Raw genomic sequence first — 23,305 nt, 5'->3', positions numbered from 1 at the left:
ACATGTCAAATCCCTTCCCCTAAACCATCATAATTAGAGTAAGGACACAGCTATAACAAAGTTTGCAAGTCTTCGCCCTGCTCTTCAAAACTTAATGCTATCATAGGTCTTCTGTGTATGTATTTTTAGTGCCCAGTTCCTAGTTCAGTGTTTAAAAATCCTGCTGATCCTGGACTTGGAACAAAGCTTTCGGAAGCAATCAACAGCTCTTGCCATCACAGGTGCCAAATACACACACAATGTCCTTTTATTTATGGAAATACACACAGATCTATTCTGCATGTGCTCTGAGCCCAACACAAATACCACCCCTTTCCCACAGGCGGCAGGAAGGATGTGGTCTGAAGGACACGGTTGCTTCATCTGAATGTTCAGTTCTTCAAAGACCTCTTGTTTCTACACTGAATCGCGGCACTTCTATTTAAATTTAAGAAGAAACAACTGGCCCATGCCTGAAATCCCGCTTTTATTTAGCTAACACTGGCATTAAAGTAGATGGTGCGATTCTCTTTTCCTGCTTACCTTCGATGCATGCATGCTGAAAGTGTGTTCATAATCAGAAGGCGTTTCCGTGAGCTGGTGACCCAGTAATTCCCTACATACACAGGTCAGCTGCAACAACAGTACTAAAATCGCCAGATGAAATGGTCAAAATTACCCAGCGGTTTGATAAAATCAGCTTACTCTGAGCCTAATCCAGGGATAAATATACAGAAAGCTCCAAGCAGTGGAAACTGTAAACATTCTAGAACAGCCCCTGACACTGTAAAACACGCAGGTCCGTCACTGCCAGGAAAACAAATATTTGCGGAATTATAGGGCATTATCTTGGTTTTTACCTGAATGCAAATGGGGGCCACATAATCACAAGCTGCTGTTTAAAGTGGAAAAGTGTAACATGCAGTACAAGGGACTAATTCCATCCTTCCAAACAACTGTAAACTCAGAACATGCAATCCACTAAACCTGATTGTAAATTCAACATATCCTGCGTTCCGGGAGCTCACCCACTTCATCATTTCACTTGCAAAATGCCCGAGCTCTAAGCATAAACATTTAATCCACAGTCCTGCACCCTTTATTTTCTCCATTATTGTCGGCATTCCCCCTTTCCTGGGCATTTGACAGATGATTTCTTTTTTCAAGTCTTGCACCTTGCACCTGCCTGCCGTCCCAACTAACCCAGTATTTCTGAGCTCCTAAGAAATATGGACGTTTTTCAACTCTGCAGACTCAGTCTTTTTGGGGACTTGAACTTACCTTGGAAAAGATGTATAGTTAGTTACCAATTGCTTCTTCAGCTTTGCACACAGAGTCTAGTCTCCCTTTATGATTCCCCTGCAAAGTTACTAGCTCATGGGGACCTATAATTTGAGAAAATAGCTTTGGCAAGAAGGTAGGTAAATTGCTACTAGTGATTACTTATGAATTACTGGAAGTTGACTCTTGAGTTTTCTCTAACCACTTCTCCTTTTTTTCTAATCAGTTTTACTACGTGTGATCTATGACATTACTTAGAACTATTGAGGTGGACGTCAGGAGAAAGCAAAATGGAAATAGGATGAAAATATTTTATTGGTAACACCCAACTAAAAATACCACCTTCTGAGAAAGTGTACACAACTCCATCTATCAGGTGGACTATTACTCCTGCCCCAGGGTATTAAATAAGCTTCTATGTTTCCGTTCCCAAGTAGAAACAAAGAGCTCTTGACCAAATGTCTGCACCCTGGTCTTTCAGAAACCCATATCTGGTTCTCAGATACCAGGAAAATTTCACCTAGTGTCATGTTTCATGCTGAGAGTTTTGTATAGCTCTTGTGTAAACCTTGGGTCTCTAAGACACATTCCAAGCTGAATTTATTTCGAATTCCAAACTGGGTTTATTCCATTCCACTCACTTAAAATTCCTATTGTGATTGGAAAATATACACTTCAATTTACCTTCTGTGCAGTGTTCAATGAACCACCTGTCACGTTTCACCCCTGAAACCTGCATTTCAATCCTGAGTGGGTCCGTATACCAGTTCATTAAGGCTTTGCTATTATTTGAGAGGAACGTTGTAACATCCACTGTTCTCTTTCTCGGCATTCTTAGGTACGGTCACATGAGAGTTCTGGCAAAATAATAGGATGGTTGCTACTCTTTCTCCTGCGCCTGTACCATTTGCTTGTCCATACACAAAATCATGTCTCAAATGAAGTAGAAATACATGTACAAAAGTCAATCTCCCCATCCTGTTAAATCCGTACCAGCATATACACTGACATGACATAAAACGAGATCGCTTGGCCAACTGCTGAAGTTAAACACGGATTGCTACCATTTGGCTAGAGCAGGGCGAGTCATTTCAGGACATGGCCTCAAGGAATGCCAATTTTAGAGGAGGAAGGATCAAACTCAAGCAAGGGAGCTGGCTCTTTGCTCAGTGGAGGTGGATTTCCCGGACAATGTTTAATCCAGAAATGACAGGTAGCATAAAAGGGTCAACCACCTTGAGAAAGGAAATGCTATGAGCACCTCGACCCCCAATTTTGGCCACACAAGGACCTTACTACATGGGTCTTTTCTCAGGTCTGAAGAAATGGAATTCTAATCCCTAACCAATTGATCATAACCATCAACCACATTTAGTTACTCACAATGAGAAACGTGTGTGTGTAGGTCTCTTAAGTGTTGTATTAGGATTTTTCAGTGGTGATGGAATCGTCGGTTATGAAAAACATTTCAATTCCTGGCAAAGAAATGGCTCCAGCTCCCCTCTGTGACACTGAAATGCCCAGCAAGGTTCTGGGTTTTCAAAAATAATCTGTTCAACGCTTTCCCCGGTGCAAGCATGATAAAGTCAAAATACCACTAGCTGCTTCCGAAGTCAGAAGTGACTTCCTCAGCAAGCATACAGACCTGGCACGTGTATCAGCCTTATTCAGGGTCCCAGCATTTGCAGTTGAGAAATGGATCCAAAAGACTTTCTGAGAACCTCATGATTCATCTTAGATCTTACGCTTGAACTTTCTCTTTTCTTGGAAGATGTATCATGGCAACATTTTCGTGCAAGACATATGAACGTGATTAAGAACACCTATGTCTTTCTGGAACTGAAGACAATTCAATTATTGTTCCCTAAAGTGTCACTCCCCAACTGTCTTCTGGACAAGCATTCTTCAAATATGCTTATGTGGATGGTTAAAATCAAAGCAAACTGAGAAGCCTCAACCAAGTCAAACAAACACACACAGGAACCAACCAAAACCCTCCCCTGCATTCTCATATCCAGAAAGATCTGCCTTCCCCTGCGTTCCCTGTTAGCCGCACCTGGGCTCTACTCTGTGCCTACTTATATTTCTTTCTTTTTTTTTTTTAAGAATTTTATTTATTTGAGAGAGAGAGAAAGAATGAACAGTGGGGAGGGGCAGAGGCAGATGGAGAAGCAGCCTCCCCGCTGAGCAGGGAGCCCGAATGTGGGGCTTGATCCCAGGACCCTGGGATCATGATCTGAGCCGAAGGCAGACGCTTAACCAGCTGAGCCACCTAGGAACCCCCTCTACTCATATTTCCTAAAGTTCAGGTTCTTCATAAAAAAAAAAGAAAACCTATTATCTGAGGATCCATTGGTCAGCTTTCTTCATTACCACCTTAACAAATGTTATTTCTTCACTCTCTTATAAAACAGGCTCTCTTCTAAGGAGCACACTGTTCAACTGTACCCCATTTCTCCCCGCAAATGGCTGCAATCTCATCGAGCCCCCTATATCTCACAAAGACGTTAGCACATGGTTTAAAGTCTTAATATCCGGTACAAGATCTGGGGTGACTTCAATGTCCCTTTGAATGACTACCTAACACCCTAGCTTACTCATTGTCATGATCCCCACACCTTCATTCTGCTTCGGCAAGTTATATTCATAGCCATGCACAACTCGGTTACAACACTTGTTGACTCTGAGACATTCTCCAATGGGCACCCTCTCCATGTTTCATCTCTCAATTTTGTATTTCTATTACATCTGTTCTACAACCTCATTAAGACTTTGAATCTCTTAGAGGCAGCGTTTTCTTTCAGTCTAAAAACTCCCTTTGGCTCTAATTTTTGTTCTCACTCTTTATCCTAGACATCATAGCTTTGCCAGTACCCACTGATTCCCTGAATTCTTGTCCTCCCCCCACATCCTCCTGCAAAATTTCAACCCAAGAACAATGCAATTGTTTTATTTCTGTGTTCCTATACTTGTAAGTTTTGGAAAAATCCACATGGCTCCGCAGAATCGTACTGGTACAGAGCCCTGATCCTCAGGATCTGTGGAATCCCAACACTGCCCAACTATCTGACCACATCCACCTTTCCTTCAAATTTTGACTATTCCTTCCAATCCAGTAATATATACCAACCGTAATTTCCTCATTGTCAGCAAAGCCTTCATTTCCTGATTTCATTTTACAGATAAAGTAGCCCAACAAAATGATAACTCTTTCAACTCCTTCTCCTCTCTTGAATTTATTCTAACCCAGTTCTTTGCCTCTTAACTCATCAGAAGAAATATCTTTTCTCTTGTCCAACATTGATCTTTCCACCTTTATTCTTGACGCTACCCTCTTCCTCTTTACCTGCTCTATGAGGTGTTTCATTCCGCAAACAAACCTTTGGCCACTGCCATGGAGCTGGCTTCTGCGAGGTGCTGCGCTGGGGCTGGTGGCTGATTCTCTGCTTCTTCTAGTATCTGCATCAGTAATATCACACTGACAACTTGACTCAGCCATGGTGGGAGTACTGACCCCGGGGCAATGGGCCAAAGCTACAGATCGGGGGTTTGGCTATCAACCCAGCTGGTTCATCAGGACACCACTGCGCATAAGCCCCGCTCAAAAGAAACAAAAACACTGACAAAAAAAATCTTTATGTCTAGCCTATGTCCCCTTTTGGTTATGTTACCCTCTCTCCTTCCTTTTATGTCCTACTTAAAAATGCAGTGTGTACTCAATCATTCCCTCCTAACCAATCTAAATATGCCTTTAATTCTTACCAGTTCTTCACTGAAGTTGGTATTTCCGAGGTAATCAGTAACCTCCTAGTTGATAAATCTAATGGCTACTTTGCAGTTATTACCAACTTAATCTGATCCTATTGGCAGCTCCATCCTTATAATTCTCTTGCTTTGGCTTCCAGGATATCACCGTGTCTTGAATTTCTCCTTTACCTCTCTTGTCATTTCTTCTCAGGGTCCTTTTCAGGGACCATTCATTTGTGTTCTTTCCTAGCCTGACCCCTACACACTTATTCAATACAGTAGTTAGTATCTGTTTCTCTCTTTAGACAGTGACCTCTCTGAAGGCCAACACTGTCCCTTCTTGCTCACGAGTGTGCACCCAAGGGGGTGGTTGGGTGGCCCAGTCAGTTAAGCATCCAACTCTTGAGTTCCGCTCAGGTCATGATCTCAGGGTCATGAGATCGAGCCCCGCATCGGGCTCCAAGCTCAGTACAGAAGCAAGCCCCTTCCCTGGCTCTCTATCTTTCTCTGAATAAATAAATACAATCCTTAAAAAACCCAACAAAACCTTAAAAACAACAACAAGTGCTCAGCCAGCAGTTTATGTCATGCTAGCAGTGCTAGTCCTGTGAATATTTACTGAATGCATGAATGCAGATCCTGGGAACTTCCAGGATTTCTTCAGGTGGGGAAACTGGGAGAACACTAGATTTCCTGCAGACAAGCAGAGAGCAGTTCAAATGCAGGAATGAAGGCTCTGACAGAGATATAACCTGATTTAGTAAACATCACGCGGGGAGGCACAGACAGATGAGTTACTCAAATGATATAAGAGAAATTTGTTGTCTTCACAGTATGTCTCGCCTAAAGATCAAGGTTTAAAAGCATAAAGAGCTATATACATTTTCCTAGTTTTATTCTCAGTCTTTATGTATGCTCAAACAGGGTAGCAATATAATTCGTTATGCAAGCTGGGGCGTATTTGTCAGTGAAAGATGGTAATATTAACAAGTATGACAAAATAACACAGGTAAATGGCGCAGGTCTCCAGATAACTGGGACACATGGTCATCTTAGCTTTAGTTGACATAGCAGAACAAAATAGGTAATCGCAAAATTCTCTGTCCAGGGGGAAATGTGACTGGGGTCAGAGAATGACCAAATTCATTACAGAAGAAAGCTTCTTATAACGTGGTGTTGGTATTTGTGCAAACTGCGGAATGAGTAATGCATTTGCAATAACCATCACGGATAATACAATTGCATTAATCATCCTGCATTTTATCCAGAGTTTATGCTGTGTATCATGTTATTTGATCCCCACCATCAACCCAGATTCCTCAAATAACACTGGGCCTGACACAACTACAGATGAACAAGAACAAGAAGATGAAGAAGAATAAAATCTAGACCGTTCCTAGAGAATCGATTGTTTAAGTATAAAGCCAAGTATTGTCCGTATTGACAGATGAGGAAACTGGCACCCAGAACTCAGAAATGCAGATAATAAATTGTATGGCTGGAACGGTGAATCACATCTCTGACTTCCAGGTCAGAGATCCGTTCATTTTGCTAAGCTGCCTCCGAAAATGGGACAGCACTCTTAAAAGTATTTTATGTCCTTGTCTGCTACCATACAGAAATGCCCATAAAGAACATTTACACAATCTTCACAGAAGCAGACTGTGCCCAGGCTCAGTTTGTGTTGTCTGCAAAGACTTCCTTTTTAGGCACTGAGAACTGGCCCTGTGACAGGGATTTAAAGGGGCTTTAAAATGGCAAACACACAACCTCTGATTGGCTTGTCATTGTATCATACCTCTGCTTCTATCCTGGGTAAATTAAAAGGGCAAAACTATGTCTTTACTGTGTGGTCAAATTTCATGTAGGGAAGCAAAGAAATAGTCCAGCAACGGTCACTTCAGTCTTGGGGTTCTGAGGCCACCTCTACCACACAAAATGTGGGTATTTCTCCATGATTTGTCCATGAAATACTTCACCTTACAGTTAACAGATGAATTCTAATTTATTGGTGCTTTGGGGGTCCTCTTCAGTCTTTACAAAATAGATCTTTCGCTGCTCTCAGGTTCTTAAGGGAAATCGTTTTTGAGATTGCAATTAGGGTGTTAAAGGCAATGTGCCATCATGCTATATTCTTCTAAATGCTGGCAAGAGGAACTCATTAAAATGTTGAGACTTTTCGGGAGTCAAACTCTCCCCTGCCCCTTGTTACAAAGACCTCTGGGTTTTCATTCCTTCCAACGACAGAGTTCTATTAGTCTGAGATCCTAGTAATAAACTCAAAGGTGAATTTTCGTATTTTCAGTTTTTCAAAATAATATATTTCACTTATTTTACAGAAATATTTCCTAGGTAAGAGATGATTTTCACACCATCTTTTTTTCTCTTCTGATCTGAGAAGAATTTGGTAAAAGGCAAAGGGAAAATTAAAATAGCTCACCAATCAATGAAGTCATTCAAATCAGAAGCAAGGATAACTAAAATAGAAGACTTTTAAAATTACCTGAAATTGATCAGGGACAGATTTAATGGAGACATTAACAATCAAAGTTTTTTTTTTTTTTCAACATCTACAAAAATCTTGATCTTATGCTCATGACAAAGATGAATAAGACGTGTAATTGAGATAAAAGGAATTATTCTCTTTCTGGATTGTCTGAGAGTTTCTCTTACAGGGAGAACTTTTTTTTGTTGGGAAAATCTCTGGACAAGTTTGCTGGGGATAAGTGAGGATGGGATTTGCTGGGATGATGAGGAGCCTTGGCCTAGGAGGGGCTGCCCTGAGGGAGTTCTGGGGAGGGATCTGGTTATAGCTTTAAGGGGGAAAAGGAAGACAGAGAGAGGCAGAGGGAGGGAGACCGGCAGGGAACTCAGGTTTGGGTGGAAGGAGGTTTGTTGTGTGTGCTTCAAGGATCCTCTCCTGGAAACCCCTCAAATCTTTGATAAATTGTTAATTTGTTCATCAAATTCCAGAGAAAGTAGAAAGAAAATTGCGAAGGGACTGAGTGGTGGTTCTGGGCACTAGATCTTTACTGGACACACGGAGTTAGGAATGAAGACACCAGTGATTACAAAGAAATCAACCCTTGAGTAAATTCCAGGACTTGTAGGGAGAACTCTGGACTCTAAGAGGATGCAATGGTGATGCGGTAAATCCCGTTTACTGAATCTCAGAGGAGCAAGAAAACTCCAGCTTACCATCAGGCTGTCAGAAACGGTCCATGCAATGACCCCAGAGCCTCACGGTGTGGAGGGAAAGACAGACGGGCAAGCAATGAACAAAAGCCCGAGAATCTCACCTGTACTATAGGGGCTGTGTCTGCACAACGTTGTGGGGCCCGGAAGAAGGGCTCCCTTATCCTACCTTGGGACTCAGGGAGGTGTCACCCGGGAGGTGGCTTTTACAGTAGGTCCTGGAGGATGAGCATGAGTGGTCACAAAATTTTGAAAACTCAGGACCGTATCCCTTCAATTCCCTCAAAAGAAGCCACACAAAACTGGAAGAGAAGAGGAAGAGCTTTTCAAGCAAAGGATATAGCATGAATGAAGCTGGCCAAGGACACGCACAGGAATTCTGGGGGGCAGTGAAAGCTGCTAGATACACGTTTGAGGAGTGCTCAGAGACAGCACCTAAAGACTCTATTTATTGTCCTTATGCTTGGGAAGAAGCGATTTCTCCAGAATGAGACGTAAGAAAAATTTATTAAATTACTTAATCCAGACTTGGTATTCAGTTACAGTCATCAAATTGTCCATACTATACCTGGTTAAATAATACTCAGTAAATTATTTTAATTTGCATGCTTAATTGAAGCTTGTGTCTGAAGCGAACCTCAGCCCCCCTCTTCACGTCTCCCTCCCCTTCATCACATATGCAGACCCAGAGCACATCCAGCTCTACAGGTCTAACGATCTTAATCATTTACAGTGCTCTGTCATTACTTAGGATGCATTTTCTTGCATTATCTGCCTTACTAACTGATATGAACTTACTACAACTTTATGAAATTTCTTTAGATCAGGGAATTTTGCAGTGATTGACCTTGATATGAATATAGTTATATAGATGATATACAGATATCAATAGATGGAAAAGTTGCTTATCTTTTAGTCATTAGTTGGGTTATTAAATTGTCTAATTCACAATGGTTTATTCCTGGGGGCCCATGACAAGCTCAACAACATTAACCAGCCTTCAAGGTCAATACTGGTAAAAAGAAATTGCCATTACAAACACTGTGATCAGTGTCTTTCTTATCTGACCAGGGTATAAGACTGCAGTCTCTTTTAGTAGTATCCCACGATACAATGACATTTTACGCCAAATGCCAATTAATATCATTTTTAACTTACCACGATGTGAATATGGTTTTGATTTATTACAGTGACTTTTTAAAAACATTTAGGCTTTAAAGATAAAGTAAAACAAGGTCGCCTTGCTATCGAGCAATATTTGTTAGGAGTGAAGACTTTAGGTATACCAACGGTTATCTCTTTAAGCTTATCTGGAATTTAGCTATCTTCATAAAAATCTCACAACAAATCATAAATTGCAGAAATTGCCTCAAAGAGAACTCTTAAAAACCTGTCTCTGACAATAGGATTTCCCAAAGCAGCCACTGAACAGGATAAAGGGACTTGTAAATGCCTTTCAGCTGTTCCATGTCTACAAGAAGGATTTCATTCATTCATTCATTCATCATTATTTCAACAAATACACAGTCCCTGCAACATAGCAAGGGCTGCTTTAGCTTGGGGTATAGAGATAAAATAGACAAAGTCAGTAATTAAAGGGAATTTTATTCCAATAGGGGACACAAAATTGCAACTGAATTTGTATTGTAATACCAGCTGCTTTGCTGAAAAAATAAAGTGGGTTATGAGGGTCAAAGGAGCAACTGGAAAAGAAGAGGATGGGATGTGAGGGGTATGACTACTTTAGATCCGGGGGTCAGTGAAAGCTGCCTGAGGTGGAGACAGCTAGACCCCTGCTCCCCAGAGGGCAGTCTGTGAAAGCATTCCAGACAGGGGACGTAGAAAACAAAGGCCTGGGGTGGGAACAAGCTTCACGTGTTCAAGAAGCTGAAAGAAGTTCAACGTGAGTGGGTTTGAGGGCTAAAACCTTTGATAAATACTGAGTTGAGTTGCAGAAAATAGGAAGCAAAAGAAAGCATTATATTTTTTAGGATACGTAAATAACCAGGCAGGACTAGATAGAAAGAGTATGTTTTGGGTAAGCTCTTTTGTGTTTAATGGCTATGTCTTTTTGCCAACACAGACCTTGAAGGCTGGTTAATGTTGAACTTGTCATGGGACCTGAAGAACAAACCGCTACAGATGAAACAGTTTAATAGCCCAGTGAAAGAAACAGATAAATAACTTCAAGTCTACCTTTAGCCCTCAGGCTTGGAAACCATTTCGACACCCAAGTGGAGGACAAGCTGGACATTCCTGAAAGTTCCTTCGTTAATTAACCATTCTAGCCTCGGAGGAGCAGTTGTCTTAAGCTACCTTGCATATTTCACAAAAGAAATAGAAATAGATACCTTACTCATAAACTCCATTTCCAGGATGGAAGAAAAGCTTTCTCTGCCTCTTCTGGCTTAGGCTCACAAAGTCATATCCACTTGGATAGCCTAATTTCTCAGAAAATTAATTTTCCATTTCTTCATGGAATGTTTAATGCTTACATTTTAAGGGTGTCTGTTCTTCAAAAATCCACACACATTCACAGTAACTCTGCCAAGACATTTATATAATTTGAAGTATATTTTCTTTCTTGGTTCTGAGGAGTGAAAACCTGAATAATCCGACCTCAGGAACTGCATTCTGAGGCAATACAGATATGATGAATCCTTAGCTATTTAAGAGGAAGCTCACTGCATGGTCATTTATTATGTTGAAAATATTGAAACACTGAGATCGTTATAAATGCCCAACCATAGAAACATACTCAGCTAGATGAAAGACTATTTTATGAAACATTATATATCAGACAAAATGAGAATTATCTATCGAATGAAGCCATGTAAAAGTCCACAGTATGATGGGAAATTTAGTTAAGGTTTGTAAAATATATGTAAACTTTTATACACACTCTGATCATAAATAGGAAAAAGGATAAAAATGTTAATAGCTGAGTGAAATTATGAGTATTTTTTTCTACTTTCTAAAACATTATATAGTATTATATTGCTAGCATTGGATTTTGTTTTGCTTCATCTTTTGGTTATGTTTTTTTTAAAATTTTTATTTAAATTCCAGTTAGTTAACATACAGTGTAATATTAGTTTCAGGTGTACAAAATAGTGATTCAATACTTCCATACGTCACCTGGTGCTCATCATGACAGGTGCCCTCCTTCATCCCCATCACCTCTTTCACCCATCCCCCACCCACCACCTGACTCAAACATCCTGCTGGCCATATCTTCTTTCATGTTCCAGAATTACTACATTCAGATACTGACACAGTCCTTCTTAAGGAGATGAGTAGGTATTTTGCTTAATGAAATATCCCATAGTATTTATTTACCAAGTTAGAGACAGATCGAAGGAAATAGCTAAAATAGTATACATAAAGGCATTTAATGTCTATAACTGTATAAAAAATTGCTCCAAGGCCAAAGATAGCCAGTACTTTTCTATATTAAGTTATCCCAAGGTATGTTTATTTTCAATCTATGGTTAAGTTTAGCTACAGAGTCAGGGATAAAGTAGGATAAGTGAAGGTATTTAATTACTGTTTTCTCTTCTATATTCTCAACAGAATAATTGCTGACAAACTCTGTTGCCCAGAAAATGTCTATTGGAATTATTGAGTACAAGAAATACAAAAGCAATGAAAAAAAGGAGGATGTTTTATTTACATCCTTTTTCAAAACCAGTGCCTCTGTGTTATTAATGTCTTCATGGGACCAGGATCATACATCTGCGTAAAAAGTTTAAAATCATTCCTGAAGTTTTCTTCCAACAAACACTGGTATATTCATTTGAAAATGTAGATTTTATTTACTTCCAAAACAAGTATCTCATTATCCAGAGCATCCAGTTTTGTAGGGCCAACTGGGTGGCTCAGTCGGTTAAATGTTCAAGACTCTCGATCTCAGCTCAGGTCTTGATCTCAGGGTTGTGAGTTCAACCCCATGCTGGGCTCCATGCTAGGTCTGCAAAACTAAACAAACTGAAGGAAGCTTTACACAAACAATAGTTACCAGTTTTGCTAAGACTCATCACACAGTCCTGTAACAGCTATGGGTTTTTACATCTAGAGATTCAGATTTATTTTTTATTGTCCAGCTAATTTATTTTCAACGTATGAGCAAGACCACAAATCAGTCTGTGCATAAGCATATGTTTAAATCTATAAGGAGAAATGTCTGGAATCCTTTTGGTTATGACAATTAGAATTCATAATAATGAAAGAAATATACAACACTTACTGTATTCTTCACATAGCTCATTTCATTCATCAAATTGTCCAAATGAGTCTAGGACACATTTATCCCCCTCTTATGTGACACATTAACCAAGGTTTGTAAGATTAGTTCATATGTCCACAGCCATCCAGAAAGTGTTGACGTAGCTCATGTGCAAGGCTGCCCGCCAGACTCTAAGTCTCTGTTCTTTCTCCTACCGTCCACTGCCTTCACTTTTCTCACACAAGCTGAAAAATCTCATTGTTTTTCACATTTCCCTGGAAATTACTATGATAATAAATCTAGTTTTTGTAGTACCTTCTTAGTGCTTCCCAACATCACTCATATACACATGTGTATGTCAGCACATGTCTCTGGGTGTGTGCATGCACATGTGTGGAGGGGATGTGTGAAGCAGAAAGGCAGTAAAAATTTTTTTTCTAGTTGCTGAGTTTCAGGAAGTAGTGGAAATCCTCATGGCTAACAAATTCTACCCCTTCAAACCCACAAGGAGACAGACCATCTAACTCAGGAGATGGCGCTTGACAACAGCGTTTCAGGTATTATAATTAGGAGGGAGGAGATGGTCTGCACGTTGGGTCATGGAATGTTCTTGCGGCATTCAGCGTCTTTACCATCTCTTGGAAGTTGAATGAAGGTAATTCTTTCCCTCAGTTAATATTCCTTCCATCTCAATATATTAGCCAACCTCCTTGACATTCAAACTCCTCCTCTCAGATTTAAAATATTTAATTATAATTTCTCTTTTATCTTCGATATCATCTACCTCTATCATTCATTTCAAAACTTTATATCCTAATTGTGTATGAAAGCTCATTTAACATCCCAAGGTAATTTAAACACCTTGCATCTACTGGCCACAGAGCTCCAATGCTAGAATAATGTCTACACTTCTTCTTTTGAAAATCGAGGCCCCTAGATATATATATAGTGAATCTCCCTCCCAGCCTGTCATTTTTTTCTCCTTTACATACTCTTGTGAGTTGATTTGTGTCCTTCCCAGAAGATGTGTTGAAGTCCTAACCCCAGGACCTCAGCATGTGATCTGATTTAGAGGAGGATCTTAACAAAGGTAATTGAGTAAAAATGAGGTCGTTAGGGTGGTGTCCTAAAGCAAGTCTTAAATGTGACTGGTGTCCCTGTAGAAAGTGGAAATTTGGACACAAACACATGGGGGAAGGTCAGGTGGAGATGAAGGTGGAGATTGATTGGGGTGATGCATCTACAAGCCGAAGAACACCAAAGGTTGTAGGCAGCCCCCTGAAGGGAGGTTCCAGGCATGGAACAGATTCTTCCCTCCAGCCCTCAGAAAGAACCATCCTTCCAGCACTGATTTCAGACTTCAGCCTCCAGAACTCCGAGACAATGCATTTTTACTGGGTCAGCCCCTCAAGTCAGTGATACTTTGTTGCAGTGGTCCTAGTAAAGTAACAACTTGAACTACACTCAAAAAGGGTGATTTGCTTCTCCCCAGCCATGTTCCATACTCCCACTTTTCAAAATTTATTTATGTCATATATGCCTATAGAATTCCTCATTATCTTTTATGATTAGCCCGAAGATGATTTCCACCCTAAATTCTGCAAAATGGCTAGCTGGAATAAATTTATTTCTTCCATGCTCCTTGTAGCACTTTATTTGTATCTTTATTATAAATATTAATAAATTCTACCTTGCCTTGTTGTTACTTGTATACATATCTTCCTCTAACAAATAAACCAAGTCCTATGGGGTGAGGACTACCCCTTCCTCCTTCTGGTACTGCTCATGATGGTGGTCACAGTGCTCTGCACAGAGAAGATACGTCATGTTTATTTTGTTATCTGAGTTGCACAAAAGAAGTCCAGCTACTTGGGAAAAGGTTGTGGTGAACTGTGTTTCTGCTTCCGTGATAAGAAGCTAACATATACTTCTGATGGTTTCTTTTCTCCATGTCCTTTCAAGTTGTATCTTCTCCCTGGATCTGGTGTACCACATTTTCCCTTTTTGTAATCAATACAAAAGTTCAAGTCAGAGTTCAGCTGAAAGGTCTTTTCTTCAACTGATTCATCAGTTCAGTGGAAGAAAGAATTGCCCACTCATAATTCCCATTCATTACTTGTTTCATCCCACACTTTTCCACTGGTACTGGATGCAGACCCACTTAAACATGGGTGTGTGCTTTTAGTCTGCAGGTGCATCTAGTGCTGTTCTTGAGTAATTTATCTTCAAAGTTATTTATGCGGAAATCGTAGTTGATATAGAGTATCTTCAAAAGGTTGTGGGAGGGCATTTCCAAAAATTTTCACACCATCATTTCTTCTTTGAAATGAACAAAGCTGGGGGGCACCTGCATGGCTCAGTTGGTTAAGCATCTGCCTTCAGGTCTTGGGGTTCTGGGATCAAGCCCCGCACTGGGCTCCCTGTTCAGTGGGGAGTCTTCTTCTCCCTCTGCCTCTGCCCCCCACTTGTGCTGTTTCTCTCTCTCAAATAAATAAATAAATAAAATCTTAAAAAAAATTAAAATGAACAAAGCTGGATAAAGCCTCTGTGACCTTCATGAAAAGCCTAGAGGCTAAATGCTTATTACCACCCAAAGAATTATTCCCCCAAAGTTATTCCCCTTCTTTCTAGCTGAAATGTCAAATATGATGCAAAAATGAATAGTCCCTGCATTAATTAATAAATAAATACATTCTGAATAGGAGTGAATCAAATACAAGTTTGAAGTGGATTCACCAACTAAAGCTTACAAGATGACATTATCACTTATTAAAGTGATATCTCTATCTATTGATTTGTACTTAATTTGATTAAAACATTTCCGGCCTAAAGCTTTGAAGACAGGTATATCAAACTTGGGATAGTTTCAACATAATGCTTATTATGTTATCATCTTACAAAAGCAGTAAGACTTTGCTTGCTTTGGCTTGAATAAAAGACATGTATAGGGGGGTCAAAAGAAATGAATGATCACCAGGTAACGGTCATTAGTTGGGTGCCTTTATGAATTCCTTGATTTGTACTGTAGTCATTTCTCACACTTCTACCCAAGACAGTAAAGATCATATTAATAAGCATTCATCGTTTTGTTTTCCTTAACACAACACTTCCCAAATGTGACCAGGACCTGGAGTTGACTCCCATATTTTGCTTTTAGTCCATAGGCACTGGGGCAGTGAAAGCTAACTCATCTAGCTAAAAGGATTTCTGTATGTGGGGATATGCAATCTCCAGACAATTTAGAAACTTCCTCTGTCACCCTAGGATCCAGAAAGGGAAACCAGAAAGAGAATCAAGCAAAATAGAGTTTCCCAGGAGAGCAAAATTATGGCTCAACCATGCTGCTTCCTTTATTTTAACATTGAGCTCAGCACCATGTCTAACGAGGGGCCTAATCAATATATTTCTGTGGTGGTGATACAACTTTGAATTAATGACAACAACATGTGATATAGGAGGACGGGAGAAGAGTCTGTGAAATTTTGGAAGTAGTTTAAAATGTTATCAATCCACATACGGTATCTATTGAAGACTAGATGTGAGGCTGACATAAAAACACTGAAAATCACGACAAACAAAGTAAGTTACCTGTCATGTGCCACTTTTTTGGAATAGAGATTCAGGTCTCCATAGAAACTCGATGGACTGAATTCATGTTTTGTTATTATGCAGCAAATGAGGTGAATTTTATTTTTGTAAATGTGACACTGATTTAACATATAAGACAAGAAGTTTCTATAGCCCTTTATAATACTAAAGTATTTTTATTTTGCATGCCCCTTATGAAATTAAAGTGAAGAAAAAAACCAAAGAGACAGACAATGCTTACTTTTCTAGACATACAGTGATCACGAATGCAATGTTGTGAACGGTATTTATGAAAGTTAGCTCGAGTAGCACCCATTATTCAACAAAGAGAAAAATCCATGTACAAGGTTTTCAAAACAAGAACTACCTACAGTATTCTACTTTCACAGGAAAGCCAGGATTGAATCTGAGAGAGCCATGGTCACGGGGCAAGTAGAAGGCTCTTCAGAACTGTTGGAAGGGCTGGATATAAATTGCCCCCAAATACTGTCCTCAATCTGAAATTCCACAGTCAAATTAATTGTGCAATTGATCAGTGATTAATTTAAGCACCATATACCTTTAAGGGTAACTATATCAACCCAAAAGCAACATTCACCAAGCATCCACCATATGTTTTATGCTATTTCAGGAAAGGTGTGTAGACAAAGCATTAACTGACATGGCCCCTTCTCAAGGTGCTTACCCTCCAGCTCAGAATGAGGAATGTTAACACAACAGGAACAATTAAGGAAATGATAATAGAATCTTGGGGAGTTGACCTAAGGCTGATTAGTGTGGATCAGAGCAAATACATTACACAGAGGAAGGGGACTAAATAGGGTTTTTAAAGAACAGGTAAGATTTGGATAGTTGATAAGGGGTCTGAAGAATATTCCAGGTGAAAGAAATAGTATGAGCAAGGAATGGAGCAAGAAGGAGGAAACATATATAAGTCTCTAAGAGTCCAGGCTGCCCAGAACACTGGGTGGGTCAGAAAGGAACAGGGTCACTGAGCCCACACTCCCCACAGGAAGAATGTGCATTAAAATCTCAGGAGCAGAACAGACATTTGAATGAGATATTTTAGGAAAATGGGAGGGCAATGTCATGCAGCATGGACGAAAATTCAGAGTAAGAGTCAGCTAGCCAAACGAGGTAGGTAATTGCTGGCAAAACTTGAGGCCTAATGTGATGAGGGACAGCTCTCAATCATGAGAATGAAGAGGAGAACTTGATGGCCCTTCTCAAGTCAGACCACACACTGGTGCCGAGGCCTGAGGAAGGAGAACAGACTCAAAGAGGAGCAAGGAACATGTGGAGTCCAGGGGGAAGACGAGGGTCTGCAACACCCTCAGTGTGGATGTCTCCTCCATCGGGTCCTGTTCACCAGTGTACCAGGACAGGACAGAGATTGCAAGCTTTCCACAGAGAGCACAATCCTGCGAAGGACTGACAGGACCAGGACACCAAAATTCTCAAAATCTGGCCTTGGTGGACCGACTTTAGGAGGAGATGCTCAGTAATCTGAAGTACAGGGTCCTATGCTTCGGTTCAGAAAACCAACTGCACAAAATCAAGGCTGAGAAATGACTCAACAGAAACAGTGGAAAAAAGCCTTAGGAACTTCAGCTGTTATTAAGAAGATAAATGAAGAGTAAACAAAAGCCAAGCGTATAGACGGCTGATACATGCATTAAACTGATTTCAACCCATTTATGGAATGTCAGTAAAATGAGGGAGATGACAGCTCTCTTTTCCGCCCAGCGGTTCAAATCAGACCTACAGTTTTGTGTTCAGTTGAGGGACCTGCCCTTTCAGACAGAGGTCACAAACAGAAATGCGTCTAAAAGTTGGCAGGTAACTTGGATGAGTAATAACTTCAAGGAGCAAGAACACTGGGAGGAACAAGCCAAACCAAAGAAATAAAGCCCCTCAGATCTTTCTTTCTTTTTCTTTTTTCCCTCCCAAATACTCAAGGATCAAAAGCCAGGCTGTAGGCTATGGGCTTATGACAACTGCTTTAACAGGAACATGCCCACAAAGGAGAGCTTTCTGGGGATGAACTCAAAACCATATCACCCAAGGGACAGGGGACGGACTGATAAGATTTATCCAGGACAAGGCTTATTTGACAGCTCTTTTCAAATTTCTGAAGGCTTTCAAGTTAGAGCAGAATTAGATTTGTTTGTGATCCCTCCAGAGGATGGATATCAGCAAATGAAATTGACCAGTGAGATGGTGGGTTTCCGGGCACTGAGGATGCTCACACTGAGGTTAAACGAACACTTGGTGAGGATGTTATAGAGAGAATAACTCATAGTGGATGGGATGTTGGGATGATAACCTCTGAGATCCTTCGCAAATCTAAAATTCTAACACTGGATGACATCGAGGTCTCAAGTGGGAGAGGATGGAAGAGAACACCGGTATCCTGACAGAAAGGTACAGGGCTTGGTGAGGGAAGAGCCCAGAGTGTTTGTCCGGCATTTCTTTCATGAGCCTCTAATTATCAGACACCATCTTCGTACGTGAAAGAATGAATTAAAGATCTAAAGGCATAGGAATCCAGGATTCTTTTTCCTTCGAGCGAAGGAAAATACAATCCTGCTGAATGCGAGGGAAACCAAGCATAGGAAAAAGGAAACACAAAAGAAAATAAACCTAACTATCTTCCCTATTTTCTTAAGGCTGGTTTCAAATTCAGTTCTGATATTCTAACTAATATTTTGAGGGTTTTTGTCATGTATTTCTGTTCAGCACTGACAGGCAGAAGATGTGCTTTTTCTATGTTCCTTTTGGCTGTGCAATTTGGTTCAACCAATTTACAAACACTTAGCAAGTATTCTTCTCTTTGATCAGATAATTCCACTTCTGAGAATTTGCACAAAGGAAGCAATGTGAACTAGAGAAAAATACTTTACACACACAAAGATGTATACCACAACGACAGAGTTCACCTACGAATAATTAGAAATAATGAAACCGTATAGGACGTTGTTACTTGTTTTAGTCAACTCAGGCTCCTATAATAAAATACCACAGGCTGGGCGGCTTAGATGGCAGAAATTTATCTCTCACGGTTCTGGAGGCTGGAAAGTCCAAGACTAAGGTGCCCACCAAGTCAGCATGGTGAAGGCTCTCTTCTCTTAGCCTGTGGACGACCATCTATCACACTGGGGGTTTGGGCTTCAACATATATGCATTTGGGGTGGGGGTGGGGACACAAACATTCAGTCCATAAGACCACTCAACAATGAGGTTTCCAAAACTATGTAATAGAGCAGAACATACTTTTGATAGATTAAAGAAAAAAGAGGATTCAGAAATTACACATACAATATTACTAAAATCATGGCAAGAAAAAACTCAGACATAGAAAAAAAATCTTCAGAGAAAAATATCAATATGCTAAGCTGTGGTTATGTCAGTGTGGTCAGACTATGAATGGTTTTTATTCTTTTTTCTTTTATTTTAAAAAATTTTTAAATATTTTAATTTATTTTTTTAAAGATTTTATTTATTTATTTTAGAGAGAGAGCACACAAGTAGGACGGGCAGAGGGAGAGGGAGAGAGAGAATCTCAAGCAGACTCCATGCCAAGCGTGGAGCCTGACGCGGGGCTCAATCTCACGACCCTGAGATCATGACCTGAGCCGAAACCAAGAGTTGGACGTTTAACCGACTGTGCCATCCAGGCGCCCCTTTTCTTTTTTTTTAAACCTTTTTATTTTCCAGGCTTTAATAGATACATATGTACCACTTTAAAATTGTGCTGAAAGAATTAAGTTTGTGGGAACATGCCTGCTAACCAGCTCATCAAGAACTGATTGAGAGGGGTGCCTGGGTGGTTCAGTCAGTTGTCCTGGGATCAAGCCCCCTGTCGGGCTCCTTGCTCAACAGGGAGCCTGCTTCTCCCTCTCCCTCTGCCACTCCTCTTATTTGTGCTCTCTCTCTCTGTGTCAAATAAATAAATAAAATCTTAAAAAAAAAAAAAACTGAATGAGAGTCTATCTTTGTTACACAAATGGCCCTGAGGGGCAATCGAGACCAGACAACCAGGACCCTGGCTACCCACACACCATAGACAGAGCCCATAGGACACGTAGTCGACCCTCAGTAACTGTTTATTGAACTCATTGTTTCTGCAGGAAGATAGCTGCTGACCATTATAGGGGCAATGGGAAAATCAGTGTGGCTCCTCCTAAGTAAGGGAATGTGTTCTAGTTAATTAGCTTTTCTATTTGAAGATTTTATTTATTTATTTGAGAGAGAGAGAATGAGAGAGAGCACATGAGAGGGGGGAGGGTCAGAGGGAGAAGCAGACTCCCCGCCGAGCTGGGAGCCCGATGCGGGACTCGATCCAGGGACTCCAGGATCATGACCTGAGCTGAAGGCAGTCGCTCAACCAACTGAGCCACCCAGGCGCCCTAGCTTTTCTATTCGGAAGAATTAAGTTCTGCCAGTTAAGTGTATACTTAACTGGAAGTACATTATATTTATTGTGTTTTAAATCCCATGTACTGTTGAATAGTTTACTGGCCTCACAGCAAGATGTATTTTATTTCCAAAACAAAAAGAAGAAAGAAAGAAATGCAACTGATTCACTTCCCTCATTGTTGATGAAATACCGAGTAGCACTCCAGAGTATCAGGGATATCAGGTGGGCATGATTCTGTGCTTGGAGGGGTCCACAACCATAAATTAAATTACCGCAGGGTGTAAAGAATAAATCTGCTTTAAACTTTTAAGCTATTTTCCTATATGCTACCTTAAATTTCATTTTAGATTAATGACTTAGAAATAATGACCTTTGAGAAGGAAATAGGAGAGTGATTTCTCGAGATCTGAAATAATCTCTTCTTAATTATGTAGTAATGTCAAGTGTAGACATCGTGGCATTCATAATACCTGTCATGGTGCATGGTTCTACAAAATAATAATTACCTCTTAATGCCTGTTTTTAGAAAATGAATTTGACAAACTTGGTTTGTCATTCCTTTCTTAGAATCTTTTTTTCTTAATTGCCCCTGTGTATGAATAATTCTCCAGTTCTGTCTGCACAAAGCCAGGTATGTCAAATTTAGTTCACCTTCTCTGCCTACTTTTTTATGCTGCCAGTTTTCCCCTCCCCAGCCACCAACGACAGTGGTTACTGATGTCACAAGTATGAAGGGAATGATTTAGAGAATTTAGTTTTCTTTTCTTTTCCCAGTTTATTTTTCCAGGGAAAACACTGGAAAGTGGTGGATATGTGTACATCTTGACCCCTCTCTGTGTAGCTATCTGTATAAACCAGCTTTGGTGATGTCCCTGCCAGTAGAATGGCCGAATACTATGGGGGAAATGGTGCCATCAGGGTGACTCGACTCTACGCAAGGACATGTGTTTTAGTTATTTAGTCTTTGGAATATTAAAGTGGGTCTCAGTCCTGGTTAAAACTACCATAGTTTTGTAAGTCTGTTGCTTCTTTCTCTCTTAAACTTCAATTCCTTCCCCTCCACTGGTTTCCCTGCTTAGGGACTGGTTTCTCTGCAACCCAAATCCATCCCCTGTCCATCCCCTGTGTTACTTTGGTTTTCCCTGAAATTATCTTCCCTTCTAAAACATGCTTAACAGTGGTTCTATTTGGGTCATTGGATTGACGGTTGTTTTGTTTACTTCTGGATGCTTTTCTGTATATTCTGAGCTCTTACAGCAAAGATGTATGAGTCAGTTAATAGGAAAAATTAGTATTACAAAACCAAAATAAAAAATCATGTTTTCTTCTTAACACACATATCGATCACACTCTGAGCAGGTCCTACAAGTGCGAACTACAGAAATGTACCAGTATGATGCCGAACACGTGTGCTTTAAGAGAAGACAATATGAATTATTATTTATTTTGTGCTCACTACCTGTCAGACTCTTCTGTAAATACTTTACATGTATTTCTTGTTTAAACTTCACTTTGCCCTCGGAGGGGAATGTTTTCATAATCCCTCATTTAAAGATGAAGAAGTTGAAACTCACAGAGGTTCAGGATCTTAACCTAAGTCACAATGTTGTCAAAAATGACAGGTGAGAGATGAACCACACAAGGAAGACACAAGTGTTTATGCTTCGATCAAGATACCTACATTACTCCCCCAATGAGAACTTGCATTTTTCAAACAAACATTTAATAATGTCTTTTATGTAACCGTAAATATCCAAAATATAATTTCAAAATTTAATCAAATAAACTTGACTAATGAGGTATTTTACATTTTTTTCATAGTAAGTCTTCATAACATGGTCTATTTCACACTTGCAGAGCATTTCAAGCGCTGAATGGTTACATGTGGCTGGTGGCTGCCATATTGGATACTAGTTCTAGCCACAGATAATTTTTAGCTCATTATATTGTTTCTTATAATACCTGTTTTTGTTATTTATTCTTTTTTATTTTTTTTAAATTTCCAGCTTTATTGAGATATTAGTGATTTACAATGTAAGCTTAAGGTGTACAACGTGATTATTTGATACATGTACATACTGCAAAATATGACCATACAAAGATTAATGACACCTCTGTCCCCATACATAATTACCTACTGTTTTGGTGGAGAAAACATTGGTGATCTATTTTCTTAATAACTTTTAACTTCCAATATAAGTGACAACATATAAAAGCTTGCAGTTTTAAAAAATTCCAGTATAATTAACACATAGTGTTATATTAGTCTCAGGTGTACAATATACTGATACAGCAATTCTATACATTACTCAATGCTCATCATGATAAGTGTGCTCTTAATCCCCATCACCTATTTCACCCATCCCCCCACTCACTTCCCCTCTGGTGACCATCAGTTTGTTCTTTATAGTTAAGAGTCTGTTTTTTGGTTTGTCATTTTTTTTGCTCGTTTGTTTTGTTTCTTAAATTCCACCTATAAATGAAATAATATGGTATTTGTCTTTCTCTGATTGACTTATTTCACTTAGCATTATACCCTCTAGATCCATCCATGTTATTGCAAATGGCAAGATTTCATTTTTTTATGGCTGAGTAACATTCCCGTGTGTGCGTGTATGCCACATCTTCTTTATTCATTCATCTAGTGGATGGACACTTGGGCTGCTTCAATATCTTGGCTATTGGAAATAATGCTGCAATAAATATAGGGGTGCCTATATCTTTTCGAATTAGTGTTTTTGTTTTATTTAAGTAAATACCTAGTAGTGCAATTACTGGATCATAGAATAGCTCTATTTTGAATATTTTGAGGAACCTCCATACTGTTTTTCACAGTTGCTGCACCAGTTTGCATTCCCACCAACAATGAA

At 39.8% G+C, this 23,305-nt stretch overlaps 1 protein-coding gene across 16 annotated transcripts in view; it reads right to left on the bottom strand.

Annotated features, from left to right (window-relative positions):
- Nucleotides 1-23,305, bottom strand: part of CHRM3 (cholinergic receptor muscarinic 3) — a 479,705-nt gene that overhangs the window by 182,343 nt on the left and 274,057 nt on the right. Inside the window, exon 1 of one of the 16 annotated variants that reach the window (XM_078077764.1) lies at nucleotides 523-652. The exons of the other annotated variants lie outside the window; for them this stretch is intronic. Within the exon in view, the coding sequence (XP_077933890.1) occupies nucleotides 523-554 (32 nt within the window). The 5' untranslated portion in view covers nucleotides 555-652. Of the gene's footprint in view, nucleotides 1-522; nucleotides 653-23,305 lie in introns of those variants that run through there. 16 annotated transcript variants of the gene reach the window in all.

The sequence above is a fragment of the Halichoerus grypus genome, chromosome 7 (genome assembly GCF_964656455.1).
Source record: "Halichoerus grypus chromosome 7, mHalGry1.hap1.1, whole genome shotgun sequence".
NCBI classification, from domain to species: Eukaryota; Metazoa; Chordata; class Mammalia; order Carnivora; family Phocidae; genus Halichoerus; species Halichoerus grypus.
This window is presented reverse-complemented; position numbering and strand designations above follow the sequence as displayed.